General features: G+C 40.4%; 2 protein-coding genes across 2 annotated transcripts; both read left to right on the top strand.

Annotated features, from left to right (window-relative positions):
• The first annotated feature begins 6759 nt into the window (after nt 1-6759).
• Nucleotides 6760-16185, top strand: LOC121847288 (target of Myb protein 1-like). The gene is made up of 9 exons (XM_042327889.1): nt 6760-6909; nt 14360-14444; nt 14543-14621; nt 14722-14871; nt 14986-15120; nt 15270-15398; nt 15656-15772; nt 15923-16056; nt 16140-16185. Exons 1-9 carry the CDS (start codon nt 6858-6860, stop codon nt 16183-16185), a joined length of 927 nt encoding a protein of 308 aa, XP_042183823.1. The 5' UTR covers nt 6760-6857.
• Nucleotides 16186-16277: 92 nt separating this feature from the next.
• On the top strand, nt 16278-18757 carry LOC121847287 (target of Myb protein 1-like). The gene is made up of 6 exons (XM_042327888.1): nt 16278-16397; nt 16485-16548; nt 17055-17124; nt 18218-18277; nt 18517-18556; nt 18702-18757. Exons 1-6 carry the CDS (start codon nt 16385-16387, stop codon nt 18755-18757), a joined length of 303 nt encoding a protein of 100 aa, XP_042183822.1. The 5' UTR covers nt 16278-16384.

Genomic DNA, 18757 nt, shown 5'->3' with positions numbered 1-18757 from the left:
AAAACCTGTAGTGTGATTTGAAACAGTGAGTAACAACGTTTAAAAGCTCTGCAACGGGAGAGTCATTGAGTACCAGTTTAATAGCAATTATCTTATTCAAATGGACCCTGTCCAATTAAAGTAATTAGACAGTTATGTGTTGCTATGACTACAATTATCACTTTAATGCATTAGGGCTTGACACTTCATTCCCATGGGCATTGTCTACACAGCTATGACTAGCAAACCTCACTCTGTCTCTTGGTGACATTTTACATGGTCACGGCTAACTATGACACTGCTTAACCTTGCTAAAGGCCACTGCTTGCTTGGCTTCCATGCCAGGTGAAAAAAGGAGCCAAAATAGATCCTCCTCGCTGTCATTTGGCTCCTTGGTATCTCCCCTCTGGACTAGCTGCTTTACTGTGGTACCTTTCCTGTCATTAGCTGTGTCTGATTCCTGGGGAAGTCACCAGAATTACATTCAACTCTCTGCTTTCACAATTGTAATATTGTTTCAATTTCAGCTGTGTTTTGCTTTTTTTGTTCCCCATTACCTTCTATTACGCTGATTGGTCTGACAGGGATTGCTGTTGTTGCCAATTTGCGATACTTGTAATTTTTTTGTGGCAGTAGAGATAAATGTGTGATAGTGAAAACCATGTACTGTGAATGTGGCTTTGACAAATATCTCAGAGTATCAAGGACAACTTTCCAAGCATAATGGAGATCAGAATGTCTCCCCCTTTGAATGAATAATATGCCTTGATACACTGTCTGCTCATTCTGTTACAAAACAGTCTTTAACCTGACATCTATCAATGAGCACAGTCTGCTCAATGTAACAGCTCATTCACAATGCTCTGTATGTTTGCTTAATTCTCTACAATGGTTTAATCCAAACTGACTGGCACATTATCTGGAGTGGAAGAGAACTGAACATTTACTTTCACATTTATATGATCTAATGGCCATGGGAGTTGATTGTGATTAGGCTACTTGTAATAATTTTTGGCTGAGAATGTCAGAACTTCTGGTTGTACATATTGTATCGGTTTAGCGTGCTTGTCTAATTAAAGAGTTGTAATGTAGGTTTATTCTCCATTATTAAAACATTTTTATTAAATAACTGTTTAAATCTGGACTGTTTTACCACCAAGCCAGGTAAAAGCTTGTGCACGGATATTGTAAGCTGGTTATAAGGAGCTAAATTGATTTATTTCAAGATCATGTACATCTTTACCTTAATTGAATCTTGTGCTTTCTATACTTTCATCTCTATGAATCACTGCGCTAACAAATGCTTTGTGTTATCAAGTGAGTGTGATAATCAGGCAGTTTTCTTCCTTCTCTTCCACGCTCACATCTCAGAGACATGGGTGGGTGTCGAGAGCATGGGAAACAAAGACACAGGAGCCAGTGGAGGCTGCTGAGGGAGAACGGCTCATAATAATGGCCGGAACGGAGCAAATGGAAACCATGTGTTTGATGTATTTGATACCATTCCACTGATCCAGCTCCAGTTATTACCACGAGCCCATTCTCCCCGTTAAGGTGCCACCAACCTCCTGTGACAGGAGCGTTATTAAACTGTCCCCACAAAGCAAATGTAATGCGTGGGGTTTGGGCTTTAACATCTAACCTATTACAAAGAGCATTCTGCCACATGCGTGTGCAACTGTCATGACAACGGCCCATGATGGGAGTGATGGTGTTGCTCTACACTAGTGAGAACCAACTGTTTGTATTTTCGCCCCAGAGCACGTTTCTCCTCACCTCAGCCCCCTGCGCTGCGCACACAGATGACTCAAGGGACTCCAGATGGATTGTGATCCACTGGCTTTTTCTTTCTCTGAAATCCTTCACTCCATAGCAAGTCCACCACTGGGGGACCATCTGCAAAGGAAAGTTGATCCTAACAAATAATAATACACACTGCTTCAGAATGGAAAACTGTCAATTGACAATACAGTAGCTGTTCAAGAGTTTGGTTTACTAGACCTAATGATATGGGTGTTTTAGATGTAATTATTGTTTTGCAAGATATTTTTGTGGATTGAAGATACTTGAAGAATCATTTCTGTGGCATTTACCTGAAAGCTGAGAGAAAGGCACAGCCGGTTGCAAATTACCAGACTCTGCGTCAGTGAAGACACCTCACTGCATTTCATTTGTAGGCCAAAAAAGCATAATCAAGCAGCTGCACAGAGAGAATTCAGACACATTACTTCCAACCCACCTAATTGGAAGCTGCTGATTCTCAGCTAGCTCGTTCTCACATGCGGCGTGGGCCGAGACATTAAACAATCCCTGCACAGAAGATAACACGCCTCACCAATTAGGGACCATTTCTGGCAAACACATTTTCTTTTCTTTCTTCCTCCTGCCCTCCTCTCCCCACCTGGACTTCCCCTCTGGTTGTGAGTTGTTATGACTGAAAAGCTCAAAGCATGTTCAGACAAATCAATTCTGTATACAACCCCATAGTCAGGGCTGTATGCTCCCCTGCTGTATGTATTTTGTTCCCTTGACAAATGATTTTGACATTTACACCAGTGAAACTAAAGAAGAGATCTTAGTGTGCATGTCAGATATGGAGAGAGGTGGCACATTGGGAGGGATCAGGAGGCTGCCCACTGGAAGCTGTTGGTGGAGTGGAGGAATATCTCAGGCCTCTCACAGAGGGCCAGAAGAATAACCCAACATGCCTTAATAACATGCGTCCTGCTCCAACTGCATGCAGCCACTCTTCACAGTTTTGTTCCCTAGCAACATGTCACCTTGCCTTTCAATGTAATGTTGTTGTTATTGACAAATGTAGAAATGAAGGCTGTGAGATTATTCTTTTTATAATTGAAAGCATGGTGTCAGAGAGAGCATGCTGAGGTGAGGTGGTTTCAGTTAACAATAGAGGTGTTAGAATGTAAGTCAACATCATATCAAATTCATATGCTTTACAATATTAATCCAGTAATAACTTAAGTACTGTGCATTTAGTGACATTAAAGAAATTGAGTATAGGTTCATAATGGCATCTCAATTATATATGAAGGGCATTTGAATCATGTGGTTTCACAAATTTGCCTAGGAAGCATAGGTGAACACAAGTTGCAAGAGATGGCCTTTCCAACCATGCATGTTGCTGCCTGTCTTTCGACTGCATCTCCATTGACCTGTGCCCTGTGACTGTGGCTGGTTTAATTTAATTCATTAGTGGAGGATTAGAAAACTGTTGAAGTGTGACAATGAGAGATTGAATCAGTACTGGTTGATAGAGCTGTAAAATAAAGCTTCTATGGAATTGTGTTATCTGACTCAGGGTTGAGGAAGAGTTGATGAGAGTTGAGACCCTTTCCTCCATCACATTCCATGCATTTCTGCAACCTTTTCTTGATCAATTTGAACAGTATTTATATTCTGAAAAGAATCTCACACCTGGATGATCTAGTGTACAACAGCTAAATAATGATCTTCAAAGTATCAAGTTACTGTCGATTATGTCTCAGTTCCCAGTTCCCAGGTCAATATGTGATGTGCAAGATCTTGTAAACAATTGGCTCAATAACCGGAGATAGGAGAAATTACAGTACATTGGCCAGACATTGACTTGCTTCCAAATTGCATGGAATCTGTTTATATTTTCTATTCATCTTTATCACATTGATGATCAGACAGTGATGATGCAACATCATTTTATGTGACATTTCTGTCTATTGACTCAGAGTTGGGCTCAATCTTGGTGACCACTGGCATTTTGCAGTCCCTGTATTGAACCCATGAGCTTCCTCTGAGAGAAGAAATCACGCTGTGCCAGCGACTGTCTTTCAGCTGTGGATTGGACAGGACCATGTAGGCTGGCTATTGGTTCACTGCAGTGGTCACCAAGACTTTGCATTGGAACACACTGGTACCCTTCCTTACCAGAAATACCATTTCTCACACCCATTGTTCAACATAAGATAGCATGGACCACCATGATTCAAGGGCTTATCACTCCCTAAACATTTTTATACCAACATGTCCTAATAAGAAATCCCCATTGCATTATGATTATGGTATACATAGGCCATAATGGTTCATTCTCTCTGTAATCATCCAGATAGTTTTTGTTAGCGTTAATTTCATGGGTACAGATCAGTGGAGGCTGCTGAGGGGAGGACGACTCATAATAATGGCTGGACAGCAAATGGAATGGAATCAAACACATGGAAACCACCTATTTAATATATTTGATACCATTCCACTCATTCTGCTCAAGTCCTTACCAGGAGCCTGTCCGCCCCAATTAAGGTGACACCAACCTACTTTGGTACAGTTGAAAAACACTTGGAATCAGATGGACAATTGAATGCCATTGAAGTACACATACTGTATGTGGAGCAACATGTCACAGTGAATGGCCAGTTCCTTTTCAGTCTCTGTGCTGTGGAACCCAGTTGTGTCAGAAAGCCCCTGGGTGTGACAGGCCAGCAGCAGAGAAGAGCACAGTGATGGTTACCCTGATTCTCTCTTTACTCCCAGACTCATGAGACCATTGATGAACAAAACAACTATTCCAGGTGCAACACAGCAACTCACATATGATGACCTCAGACAGTGACCATCTCTCAAACACTATCTGCTGCACGTTCGATATTCACGCTCACACATGCAGTTACCGGCTCTGAAACACTCTCGCAACCTCAAAGCACCTGCAACCAAATCAGTCACACACAGGAAGATATGATATTTGTATTACTGATATAATGGAATCATATCTGTGAGGTACAGAACAGTAAAGGCAGAGATGGTGAGAGTAACACCTCTAAAGTGTTTTCATTTTCGTCTCACATGAGTCATTCTGAGTCACTCAACTTTGCGGCATAACAAGTCAATTATTGGGCTTTTCTCCTGCATATCTCAGCCTCTTTGAGGAAGAATACAACATTTAAGGAATGTAATTTACAGGTTATTTACTTTAAATGCACAAACTATTCAATATTTTAGGAATTTTGCAATAAATACATGCTATTACAATGTCATAGCATCCACAGTACATATAATTTGTTTTTTTGTTGCACATATTCTCATTACTATCTAAAAAATACTGTAATAAATAATATAGACGTGTCTATAACTCCTTATAGTGCACAGTAAATAAAGTGAAATAGCCTATGTGAAATAGAAACCATACCATAACATAACTAGTGACAGACTGACTAGTAAATCTAACATCTCTGCCATAACCCTAACATGTACATGATCTATAATGAAACAGTGCGACCTGGTGGCAGAAAACTGAATTAGTTGAAATTGCTGTAAAGCACAGAGCCAACAATATTGTTACTTTAAAGTTTACATGACTCAAGAAAACAATGACACAATTAGTGGATTTGGATATTTCACCCACACCCGTTGCTGACAGGTGTATAAAATTGAGCACACAGCCATGCAATCTCCATACACAAACATTGGCAATTGGCAATTAGAATGGCCTTACTGAAGAGCTCAGTGATTTTCGACATGGCACCGTCAACGGATGCCACCTTTCCAACAAGTCAGTTTGATCAAATTCTGCCCTGCTAGAGCTGCCCAGGTCAACTGTAAGTGCTGTTATTGTGAAGTGGAAATGTCTAGGAGCAACAACGGCTCAGCCGCGAAGTGGTAGGCCACACAAGCTCACAGAACGGGACCACAGAGTGTTGAAAAGCGTAACGTGTAAAAATGGTCTGTTCTCGGTTGCAACACTCACTACATCGTTCCAAACTGCCTCTGGAAACAATGTCAGCACAAGAACTGTTCATCGGGAGCTTCATGAAAATGGTTTACATGGCCAAGCAGCAGCACATAAGCCTAAGATCATCATGCGCAATGCCAAGCGTTTGCCGCCAATGGACTCAGGAGAAGTCAAAACACATTCTCTGGAGTGTGGAATCACGCTTCACCGTCTGGCAGTCCGACGGACGAATCTGGGTTTGACGGATGCCAGTAGAACGTTACCTGCCCCAATGCATAGTGCCAATTGTAAAGTTTGGTGGTGGAGGAATAATGGTCTGGGGCTGTTTTTCATGGTTCAGGCTAGGCCCCTTAGTTCCAGTAAAGGGAAATCTTAACGCTACAGGATACAATGACATCCTGGACTATTTTGTGCTTCCAACTTTGTGGCAACAATTTGAGGAAGGCCCTTTCCTGTTTCAGCATGACAATGCCCCGTGCACAAAGCGAGGTCCATACAGAAATGGTTTGTCAGTGTGGAAGAACTTGACTGGCCTGCACAGAGCCCTGACCTCAACCCCATCAAATACCTTTGGAATTAATTGGAACACCGACTGTGAGCCAGGCCTAATTGCCCAACATCAGTGCCTGACCTTACTAATGCTCTTGTGCCTGAATGGAAGCAAGTCCCAGCAGCAATGATCCAACATCTAGTGGAAAGGCTTCCCAGAAGAGTGGAGGCTGTTATAGCAGCAAAGGGGGGACCAACTCCATATTAATGCCTGTGATTTTGGAATGAAATGTTCGACGAGCAGGTGTCCACATACTTTTTGTCATGTAGTGTAGCTTCATAGTCCACGTATTTTGATGGGGTAGAATGTGAAGATGGTTTATCGTTTAGCCTTTAGCTAAATAGTGTTTATTTTGTTCCTCTCTGTGCAACTGTTCTGGTGGCTCTATTGTAGGCTACCCTATTAATCTGCATATATTAATATGGTCTCATTTTATGCAATTCCCAATTAGTACACACTAATGTTCAGTGAATGTAACGTTCACTTTAACAGATGACGTAACCTAATTTAATTCAATGTGTGCTGCTTCAGTTCTTTGCGGTAACTCCTCTGCTGTGGAAACGACGGAAGCGCAGTTCTGGATTTTGGTTTGACTGGCAGAAAGAAAGAAGGATGGAGTTTCTGACAGGAAACCCGTTTACTACACCGGTGGGCCAGCGAATAGGTAATTGTTACATTTTAACTAATAAAGTAGGTTTATAGTGGTTTGGCGCGTGAGTTTGTAGATAGTTTACATGGTTGCATCGGCATGACAGGCTACAAGACATTGGTAGGCTATTGTTGGAAAACAGACACTATCACTCCATAAAACGACACTAGATAATCCGTAGGTAATGGAAAAGGAAATTGACGTTATTGGTTATGTATTTAATAAGAAACGAAACTGATAATTGCTTGCTTATAGTTAGTTAATTGATCAAGATTGACAGTGCAAAAAATATTTAGATTACGCTATGACTTGAATGACACTTGCACCGCACAATAATACCATAGAGGCGGGGCTACAGTGTTTTAATCCTCAATTTAATTGGCCAGTTTGGGTATTGTTGTTGGTCTATAGACCAATCGTTTGGCAAGCTCTGGGTGGGGTGGTGAAAAGTGTTCCCTTCCTTCGTGACCTAATTTTAAGAAAGGGGAATTTCTTAAAATTCCAATCCCTAAAATCTCACTAGAAGGAACAGGTTGATGGTTTCAGCCATGGTATTCTCATTTTCCTTATGTTGTTTACCTAACAAGCATCAGGTGACTATTTTTCAGGAATACTCAGGTATTTCAATTTATTAGTTTGTTCTTGTATGACCAGAAGACCTATTTTGTTTACAAATTTACGAAGAAGATTGAAAGCTGTATTTATTTTTGATGTATACAGTAACTAAGATACTGTTTTAAAGGGCATACAGGTCTGCTCTGACTTTACATGGTTATTGCTCTATTTAGTTATTAATACTTATTTCCAAAAAGGTCTTAGGAACGTTTATATGTAAAACGTTTTTTATTCCATTATTTTATTATCAGTTTTCATATGCATTTAAAATAGTAGGTACCCTTTTATTTTAAATTATTATTTGTTATTTTATTTCTCAGAATAGTTCCTGATTACACTAAAGAGGGTTTTTAGTCTCTCTTACTACAAGAACCCTTGGTTTGGTCTTGAACATAATTTTCAGTTGAGTTGAATTTCAAAGCCAGATAACGTCTAGCTCAAAGGTTATGGAATAAGCTATTTTCACTTTAAATTGACTTAAATGGTGCAGATCTCGGTTCCTTGTCGTTTATGTTCACTGCTCCTACGTCTTTGACTCATCCTACTACAGTTTATACTTTTATATCATCTTTGTTGTTTCGTCTTTGTCTATAGTTTCTCTTAATGCTAGGGGTTGCGAAACAATGTGAAGCTCAAGGTCTTATTTTTATTTGCAAAACAATTTTGAACAGATTTTTGCTTTTTCGAGAGTCTCACTCATGCCAACTTCTGGAGGTTACAGTGGGGCAACGATATTTGGCTTTCCCATGGATCTGAACACTCCGCTGGTGTCAGTACAATGAAAAATACCTTTGGCGGTAATATTCTACACTTGGAATGTGACCCCTTTGGTCACTTTATTTGTCTTGTGATCAGTTACAATGACATTATGCTCATTACTGTAAACTTCTACGGGTACAACACCAAACATGAGAATGATGAGTTGCTTGAATCTATAGAGAAACATATACTTCATTGGTTATCTAAATTTCCCAATTTGTTATTATTGATAGGAGGGGACTTTAACATTACAATAGATAATTCAACTGATAGATGGCCCCCAGGTAGGCGAACCAATCAGAATTTGGGTTAATACTTTTTATGGAAAAGTTTGATCTTTCTGATATATGGAGAGAGAGAGAGAGAGAGAGGTTTCTGGCCGACAGATCATTCACTTGGAGTAACAAAACAGGTTCCAGACAATCCAGAATATATTTTTGACTTATATCCAAATGTATTGATAGTGAGTGTGTTACCTCAAATAGTTGTACTACTCCCTCACAGACCATAGGGCTATTTACATTGATATCAAAATATTTACCCCTGATACTAACCTTGGTAGAGCATTCTACTGGAAGCTAAATAGCTCATTATTAAATTAAGATATAGTTCAATTTGAGGTTAAAGATCTGCTCTCACACTTTTGGGAAATGGCTTGTGAAGAAAATTCGTATTGCAAGAACTGGGTGCTCTTTAAATTTGAGGTGTCCAAATACCTTAGAAAATATGGTAGTAATCTTGCTGAGACCAGAAGAGCTGAGGAAGAAAAGGTGATCATTAAGATAACTTCCCTTTCTCAGAGGTCCCCAGCCGACCTCTCAGAGGAGGAGAAGATGGAACTAATTGAGTTACAAAATAAACTGGATAATATATATAAATTAAAAGCAGAAGGAGCCTTTATTAGATCTAGGAAAAAATGGATTAAGGAGGGAGAACAGAATTCATCCCATTTCTTTAGACTTGAGAAATTTCACTCTAAAAATAACGCTATCCATAAGTTAAACATTGATGGTATTATTACAGATGACCAAAAAATTAATCGCTAAATACTGGAGCAATTTTTACAGAAAATTGTATAGCTCTACATATTGTCAGGAATCCACAGATATGTTTTTTAACTCACTGAATAATGTTCATTCTATCAGTGATATAGAATCTAAACAGTGTGATGAACCCATCAAAGTTGAAGAGAGTCTATCAAACATCTAAAGAACAATAAATCACCAGGTGTTGATGGTGATATGCAGCTGTTCAGGGAAGCTAGAAACCATTATACACAGGCAGTTAGAAAAGCCAAGGCTAGCTTTTTCAAGCAGAAATTGGCTTCCTGCAACACTAACTCAAAAAAGTTCTGGGACACTGTAAAGTCCATGGAGAATAAGAACACCTCCTCCCAGCTGCCCACTGCACTGAAGATAGGAAACACTGTCACCAATGATAAATCCACCATAATTGAGAATTTCAATAAGCATTTTTCTACGGCTGGCCATGCTTTCCACCTGGCTACTCCTACCCCGGACAACAGCACTGCACCCCCAACAGCAACTCTCCCAAGCCTCCCCACTTCTCCTTCACCCAAATCCAGATACCTGATGTTCGGAAAGAGCTGCAAGATCTGGACCCCTACAAATCAGCCGGGCTAGACAATCTGGACCCTCTCTATCTAAAATTATCTGCCGAAATTGTTGCAACCTCTATTACTAGCCTATTCAAGCTCTCTTTCGTGTCGTCTGAGATGCCCAAAGATTGGAAAGCAGCTGCGGTCATCCCCCCTCTTCAAAGGGGAGACACTCCAGACCCAAACTGCTACAGACCTATATCTATCCTACCATGCCTTTCTAAGGTCTTCGATAGCCAAGTTAACAAACAGATTACCGACCATTTAGATTCCCACCGTACCTTCTCCGCTATGCAATCTGGTTTCAGAGCTGGTCATGGGTGCACCTCAGCCACGCTCAAGGTCCTAAACGATATCTTAACCGCCATCGATAAGAAACATTACTGTGCAGCCGTATTCATTGATCTGGCCAAGGCTTTCGACTCTGTCAATCACCACATCCTCATCGGCAGACTCGACAGCCTTGGTTTCTCAAATAATTGCCTCGCCTGGTTCACCAACTACTTCTCTGATAGAGTTCAGTGTGTCAAATCGGAGGGTCTGCTGTCCGGACCTCTGGCAGTCTCTATGGGGTGCCACAGGGTTCAATTCTTGGACCGACTCTCTTCTCTGTATACATCAATGAGGTCGCTCTTGCTGCTGGTGAATCCCTGATCCACCTCTACGCAGACGACACCATTCTGTATACTTCCGGCCCTTCTTTGGACACTGTGTTAACAACCCTCCAGGCAAGCTTCAATGCCATACAACTCTCCTTCCGTGGCCTCCAATTGCTCTTAAATACAAGTAAAACTAAATGCATGCTCTTCAACCGATCGCTACCTGAACCTACCAGCCTGTCCAACATCACTACTCTGGACGGCTCTGACTTAGAATACGTGGACAACTACAAATACTTAGGTGTCTGGTTAGACTGTAAACTCTCCTTCCAGACCCATATCAAACATCTCCAATCCAAAGTTAAATCTAGAATTGGCTTCCTATTTCGCAACAAAGCATCCTTCACTCATGCTGCCAAACATACCCTTGTAAAACTGACCATCCTACCAGTCCTCGACTTTGGCGATGTCATTTACAAAATAGCCTCCAATACCCTACTCAACAAATTGGATGCAGTCTATCACAGTGAAATCCGTTTGGTCACCAAAGCACCATATACTACCCACCATTGCGACCTGTACGCTCTCGTTGGCTGGCCCTCGCTTCATACTCGTCGCCAAACCCACTGGCTCCATGTCATCTACAAGACCCTGCTAGGTAAAGTCCCCCCTTATCTCAGCTCGCTGGTCACCATAGCATCTCCCACCTGTAGCACACGCTCCAGCAGGTATATCTCTCTAGTCACCCCCAAAACCAATTCTTTCTTTGGCCGCCTCTCCTTCCAGTTCTCTGCTACCAATGACTGGAACGAACTACAAAAATCTCTGAAACTGGAAACACTTATCTCCCTCACTAGCTTTAAGCACCAACTGTCAGAGCAGCTCACAGATTACTGCACCTGTACATAGCCCCACCTATAATTTAGCCCAAACAACTACCTCTTTCCCAACTGTATTTAATTTTTATTTATTTATTTATTTTGCTCCTTTGCACCCCATTATTTTTATTTCTACTTTGCACATTCTTCCATTGCAAAACTACCATTCCAGTGTTTTACTTGCTATATTGTATTTACTTTGCCACCATGGCCTTTTTTGCCTTTACCTCCCTTCTCACCTCATTTGCTCACATTGTATATAGACTTGTTTATACTGTATTATTGACTGTATGTTTGTTTTACTCCATGTGTAACTCTGTGTCGTTGTATCTGTCGAACTGCTTTGTTTTATCTTGGCCAGGTCGCAATTGTAAATGAGAACTTGTTCTCAACTTGCCTACCTGGTTAAATAAAGGTAAAATAAATAAATAAAATAAATACAATCCTTTTCCAAAGCGTCTGGTCTATATCTTAACATTATTAAATGTGAACTCATAGCTGTCAAAGATTGTGTGACACTTTCATATTATGGTATTCCAGTAAAAGAATAACTTACATATTTAGGCATAACCATTACAAAGGATCAGAAGTCTAGAGGCTTACTAAATTTTAACCCTCTTATTAAAAACCCCAGAAGAAGCTAAATCAATGGCTACAGAGGGACTTATCTTTAAAAGGTAGAGTCCTAATAACCAAGGCTGAAGGTATCTCTAGACTAACATATGGTGCTCTATCTTTATATCTTGACAGTAAAATAAGCAAGGAGATAGACCTGATGCTTTTCAACTTTCTTTGGAGAAACCGTACCCATTACATTAGGAAAACTGCTGTAATGAACACTTGTGAGAATGGTGGACTGAATTTTCTGGACTTTACTACTTTAAAAAATACTTTTAAGATCAATTGGATAAAACAATTCCTAAGAAGACCCATTTCTATCTGGAATTTTATTCCTCATCATGTCTTCTCTACTTTTGGTGGCCTTAACTTAATGTTATTTTGCAATTATAATATTGACAAAGTTCCAGTGAAACGTTCTGCTTTTCATCGGCAGGTTTTCTTGTCATGGTCTTGTCATTTATGAACACAATTTTTCTCGAACAGTTTTTTACTCAGTTATAAAGAATTCTTATCACTTTACAAGGTCCCTGTAACACCTAAAGATTTTGCAATTGTTTTAGATGCCATTCCCTCAGGTGTTGCTATGTTATTCAGGAACGTGTCAAGACCTGACCCTCAGAGCCTACCTTCTATTGACCCTGTTGACTCATCAGTAGGAAAGATTTGTTTCTCTTTTGGTCCATTCAACAACAGAGCGATACGAACCTTGTTTCAGCAGGATGTTGTATCTATACCTTATGTCATGCCTTATTGGAATGGATTTATTGATAATATCTGTTGGGAAAAAAATTGGATGTTGCCACACACATTATTGTGTGTTGTTAACAAAATTAAGGAAGTTTCCTTTAAAATTATTCATAAATATTATCCTGCCAACCACTATATGAAGAAGTTTAAGGAAAACATCAACTCAAATTGCTCCTTTTGTAATGACCACCCAGAAACAGTGTTGCATCTTTTTTGGCATTGTATGCATGTAAGAAAACTGTGGCAAGACATCAGTAGGTTTATAATTGAACACATTTATGAAGATTTTACACTATTGTGGAGAGATGTACTGTTTGGATTCTTTACATACAATAGAAATAAGCTGAAACATTTTTATGTCATTCATTTCATTATTCTTAAGGCCAAATTTCATATACACAAATGTACATTTACAAACAGAAAACCACATTTTCGTACCCTACAAAAAAGAAATTGAACTGTATTTTAAGACGGTTAAATGCTCTACTAACAAAAAAAGCTGTTAGAATTGTAAGTATATGCATGTCCCTTAAGGTCCTTGTGTAATTGTAATGTGATATTGTACCCCCTAGCCCCGCCCCCAGCCCCGCCCCTAGCTTGATTGTCCATTGTTTGTAATCTATGTATGCTTGTGTTCCCTCATGTGCTTTATGTATTGATCTGTTGTTAATTAAAATAAATACAATTTTAAAAATTATTTAAAAAAATAAAAAATGTTCCAATGCATCCATTTTTATCTCTATCAAACCATTTAAGTACCTTACTGTGAATGTTTATTTTTGACCATTTGAATTTAAAACAATGTACTTCTTAGCAAAGAGCAATTTCTCAAGCAATAATTTTGCTAGGACTGTGAGTGGGAGATGAAAACTAGCTGAGGTTTGGTACTCTTTCTTATTAATATATTAACACATTTACAAGGTAGGCCAAAATCCACCTAAACAGGTAACAATTTCAGGTAGACTTTTCCAACATCTCTTACACTTAAAAGAACATTATCGTTTTCACAATTTCACAGTATTATTTCCACCTAATAGTGTGAACATATTTATCAAACACAGGAAAATCACATTTTTTGACTGCACTGGGCCTTTAAGAAATAATGGAATAACATGTATACTGTAGACATAACGTTGCTGATTAATAATTAATCTGCTTGCCAACTTGTTTTTATGTAGTTTACAAGTGGCCTATTTTTATCTTATAGCTTAAACTCCCCTGTGACATAATTATAGATGGAAAAACAATCTGCCTATTTTAATGTATATGACCACAAAATGAGAGTACAAGTAGGAGAGGTTGTTCTACTTTCTAAACTGAGCTAAGTCCTGTTTCTATCCCCTCCCTTTCAGAGGAATGAAGACAGAACATTTTAATCTGTTTTAAATAAACGTCTGCCAAGGAACATAATGCTGGTCACATGAACTAGTCAGTTAGATGGAGAAAGAATGAGTTTGACAAACAAATAGGGATTTAACTGACATGGATGAGTAGAGGCATCATCAAGTAAGCTAATAAACAACTATTGAGAGTTGTGTTATGAGTCAGAGACCGTTTCACAGTGACTATGTCTTCCAGATAATTTTATGCAAAATAAAGTGCAATGTCTCTATTGTTTTTGTTCTCAGAATATGCAACCAGCTCCAGTCTCCAGTCGGAGGACTGGGCTCTCAACATGGACATCTGTGACATCATCAATGAGACAGAGGAGGGGTGTGTATCCTCTGACATAATGGACTTTTTTCCTTTGACAGCTTACTGTATTCTGCTTTTGTTGTTTGAAGTTGATTATTTACCTACAATGATTACAGGCCTAGAGATTCATACAAAGCAATAAAGAAGAGGATTGTTGGAAACAAGAACTTCAGAGAGGTCATGCTGGCATTGACTGTGAGTGTCACATTTACCTCTCTCATTCACCATACTTTTTCCTTTTCTTCATGAACTTGTAACCTAACTTTCTTTCTCTCTTATGTCATGTTGGTTTCAGGTGCTGGAAGCGTGTGTGAAGAACTGTGGCCACAGGTTCCATGTGCTAGTCTCAACCAGGGAGTTTGTTGAGGGGGTTCTTGTCAGGTCCATCTTACCCAAGAACAATCCCCCTCTGGTCCTGCATGACAGAGTGCTCAGCCTTATACAGGTGAGAGATGGCATTGGTACTCATACCTTCAGTAAGTCACAGAGCTGTGTTGGAATTGAAAGCTAGCTATTGTCGGGTGTGTGCGGTTTATGATGTGTGTTGTCTATTGTTCAGGCATGGGCAGACGCATTCCGCAGCTCACCAGCTCTGACGGGCGTGGTCTCTGTGTACGAGGACCTGAGACGGAAAGGACTGGAGTTTCCCATGACTGAACTAGACGGATACTCTCCCAATCACACTCCAAATAGGGTATACCTTCAAACAATGACTGGTGAAAATGCATGCATTTCCTCACTGACAAATACAGAGTACAACTTTCTGCTAAACCTCTCTAAAGCTGTTTTAACTCCCTTAACACTATTCTCTAACTCAATTGGTCCCTGTGCTCTGTCCACCAGACTGTGCCTGATAACGGGCCTGTCACTGTATCTGCTGCACCCTCATCCCCCAGGCCTGTCCCCATATCACCACAGCTTCCTGCATCCCAACAGAGCGAGCAGATACCCCTCACCTTCACACCTTATCAGGTGATTGGAATGCTCCGTCATACAGGGCCCTCTAAAATGGCATGGCTTTTATTTTAGTAAACACAATCTTTTGCATGCAGGCTGAATTCACTCCAGGGCATTACTTTAAAATCTAATTACCTTGTGCACTGTGGATGTTTCAGTTACTTGTTTCACATTCAGAATGTATAATAAAAGTTGATGCTTTACAGTATTATGCCAACCCCACCCCACACAATTTAGCATATGAGTGCTGATGCCATTGACTCCTATTCCAGGTTAAAAAGTTGAAGACCGACCTGGGAGTGGTTCGAGGTAACCTGACAGTGATGTCAGATATGATGTCTCAACTGGATCCAGCAACAGCTAAGCATTCAGACACAGAGCTGCTTCAGGTTAGTTGGTTCGCTCGCTCGCTGGGCTCTCTCTATGGCTGTCCAACCATGGCTGTGACACATGTCATCTGTTTGTATCCATCTCTCCTTTGTCCACTGCTGTCTTTTCGCTGACTCTCTGTATCTCCTGCTCTCTCACTCTGTCAGTAGGAGTTGTATGCAGCATGTAAAGACATGCAGGATAAGATAATGGAGCTGGTCCCAAGACTCAGTGAGGAGAAACTGACAGAGGAGCTGCTGGTTGCCAACGATGAAATCAATGCCACATTCACTCGCTACCAGAGGTATTGTCCTAAATGATCAACATCAGATACAGTCAATAATTCCTGCTGTGATAGCAGTATGATTTTCATTATTTCCTTTCCAGGTTTCAGAGACAAAGAGCTACACATGCAGGTAAGTGTTTTTCTTAAGATCTGTGGTCCTTTACCCTTATCACAAATGCATGTTTGGATGAGATATGTACTGTTCAAGTTCTTCACATTTTTCCCAATCACCTAGAGCCCAACCTACGTCAACCTTATTGACCTCAGTGCAGCAATCAAGCCTGTTGTTACAGCTCCCACCCACAGCCAGCTCAGCCGATCAACAGTGGACACAGTGTCTAGTCAGATGACAGGACTCAGTAAGTAACTACAGTGTTCTCTCTGATAGAGGTTCTCAATGTGTCCCTATAGTACAATTCATTCTCTTAACCCTGTTTTCCACATAGGTATGAGGGAATTCGATGAATTTGCACAGAACAGGAGCATCACACAGACACAACCGAGACCGAGGTAATAGACAGCTCCAACAAAAGTCCAGGTTTAGCTTTCATGGTAGAATGGATTGTTCAGACTCATAGCAAGAGTGAGCGGGAGCTTACTAAAGCAGGTGTCAAGACTTTCTCATGGCTTAGTACTGTATAACAAATGGACTAGTGCTGTGGTTGTCTTGTCAATCCCTGGCTTGTTTAGGTTATAACAGTCCTGCTCCAGCTAAGCTGGTGCACTAGTCTAGACTGAAAGTGAACCTGGCTGGCTCAAGATATTTGTGCCATTCATTCTGTCAATAAGGATTATGAATGGAGTCTGGCATGAACTGCAAGCTTACATGGCTAGTGAGAAACTGTGCAAACATTTGCAATACAAATGTTGAAGGAACATTTCTCCTCTGTATTTGGTTTTCCAATAAAGTTGTTCGTACTTTGGCCAATGGTTACTTGTGGAGATGGCTATTATTCTACTACTGTATGTACACTGTAAACTACATCATTTTCTAAGCAGTGAAATGTGTGTTTTAGTGAGCGGAATGAAGGTGTTGCCGACAGTCTGGCTCAAGCACAAAACACCAGATTACAGAACACTGGAACGGTCAGTAACCCCAGAATGATTTAACCCAGGACAGATTTGAAAGGATGTTTGTTTAGGAAGGGCATTGCTTGTGTCCATGGAGTCCTTATGCCCTGTGGAGTGTCACTAATATGTACAATAACCCTTTGTCTTAGTTCATGTGTAGGTCTACCCTGCCCTTATATGTTTAAGCAATCAATGTTCTCTGTGTCCTGTCACAATTTCACGTGCAAAATTGGCACTTTTGTTAGTGCTATAAGATTGTCTGTCTGTGTCTCTGTTTTGTCTCCTTGTTCATAACCCAATGGTTTTGTGTTATGGCATGCATGTCTTCCAGTATCTTTGTTCATAAATAAATGTCTATCTGTGTAAACTGTAAAGGGTGACAGCCCAGACTCCACCCCCTCAGCTCCTTTGACACAGTTTGATTGGATGATGGAAAAGGGAATGGTGGGTCTGATTGGCTGGCACAGTGCCATTCCTTTTGCCTTCTACCCCTGGTGCTTATGCTGGAATGTTTTGCATTCAAGCATGTTTAGTGTGTATTTAATAAATGATTGTTTCCTTTCCTTTTTTTGTACTGAGATGGTTGTATGATCTTTTTTCTGGTGTGCCTGATCTGATTCATTTTTTCTTACTTTGATTTTTGCATTCATGTGTTATAAGTGTTCATTTCTGAAACTGATAGATGGTGTGTATTGGCACATCTTAAAGGGATACTTCTGGATTTTGGCAATGAGGCCCTTTATCTACTTCCCCAAAGTCAGATGAACTCACGAACACCATTTTTGTCTGTGTCCAAAATGGCCTCATTGCCAAAATCTCCAAGTATCCCTTTTTAAATGATAACTCTTCTAAATTATTACTATGTTTGCTAATTTACTCCCACTCTGTTCAGTTTTCCCTGCCATAAATTTGGTGGTGGATGGATCCCTTGTTTCCCCTGTCTAAAATAAACTGGTTTCAATCAGAATACTAGGGGTCAGCATGCTTGAATGGTGGTTATGTGTAGATTGCCAAAGACAAATGTAATGGTACTCTAGAGTCTGGCGGTCACAAGAAAACAGTGGCTTACAGTACATCCTGACCGTAACCTCTTGCCTAACTCCCCCAGATCCCTGTGAGTCAGACGTCTGTGATGGATGACATTGAGAAGTGGCTGGATGTGAACGAGGTGGGTCACTGTTAGCATTCACTCAATGTCATGGTATACAAGCAGAGTCCAACTTGGTTCCATGTTATACCAGTGCCAGTCCTTGCACCCCCTCTCTAATTTGGTTTTATGGACTTTATGCTTTACCCCAGCAAATGTAACATTCCTGAATTCTTGAACACATTCAATTTTGTTTGGACATGTGACTTTTGACGTGAACACAACAGTCATGGCTTTCATGTGTATTATGTGTATCACAGGAGGACGACATGGCTGATTCAGAGGGTGTGACAAGTGAGGGTGAGCGTCTATTTCTCATCCACTCCCTGGGTATCGCTATGTAGATACAACAACAGTTTAGTTTGCTTCCTTTACTATTACAAAGTCCTGAGTAATCCTTTTTGAGACCAAAAGCCCGCCTAAGGCTCCTTCTCCCTCCTTTTAGAGTTTGACAGGTTTCTGGCAGAAAGAGCGAGAGCAGCGGAGCGACTCCGTCCCTGA

The sequence above is a fragment of the Oncorhynchus tshawytscha genome, linkage group LG09, assembly GCF_018296145.1.
Source record: "Oncorhynchus tshawytscha isolate Ot180627B linkage group LG09, Otsh_v2.0, whole genome shotgun sequence".
Taxonomy (NCBI): Eukaryota; Metazoa; Chordata; class Actinopteri; order Salmoniformes; family Salmonidae; genus Oncorhynchus; species Oncorhynchus tshawytscha.
The sequence above is the reverse complement of the archived record's forward strand: the minus strand, read 5'-3'. Positions and strand labels throughout refer to the sequence as shown.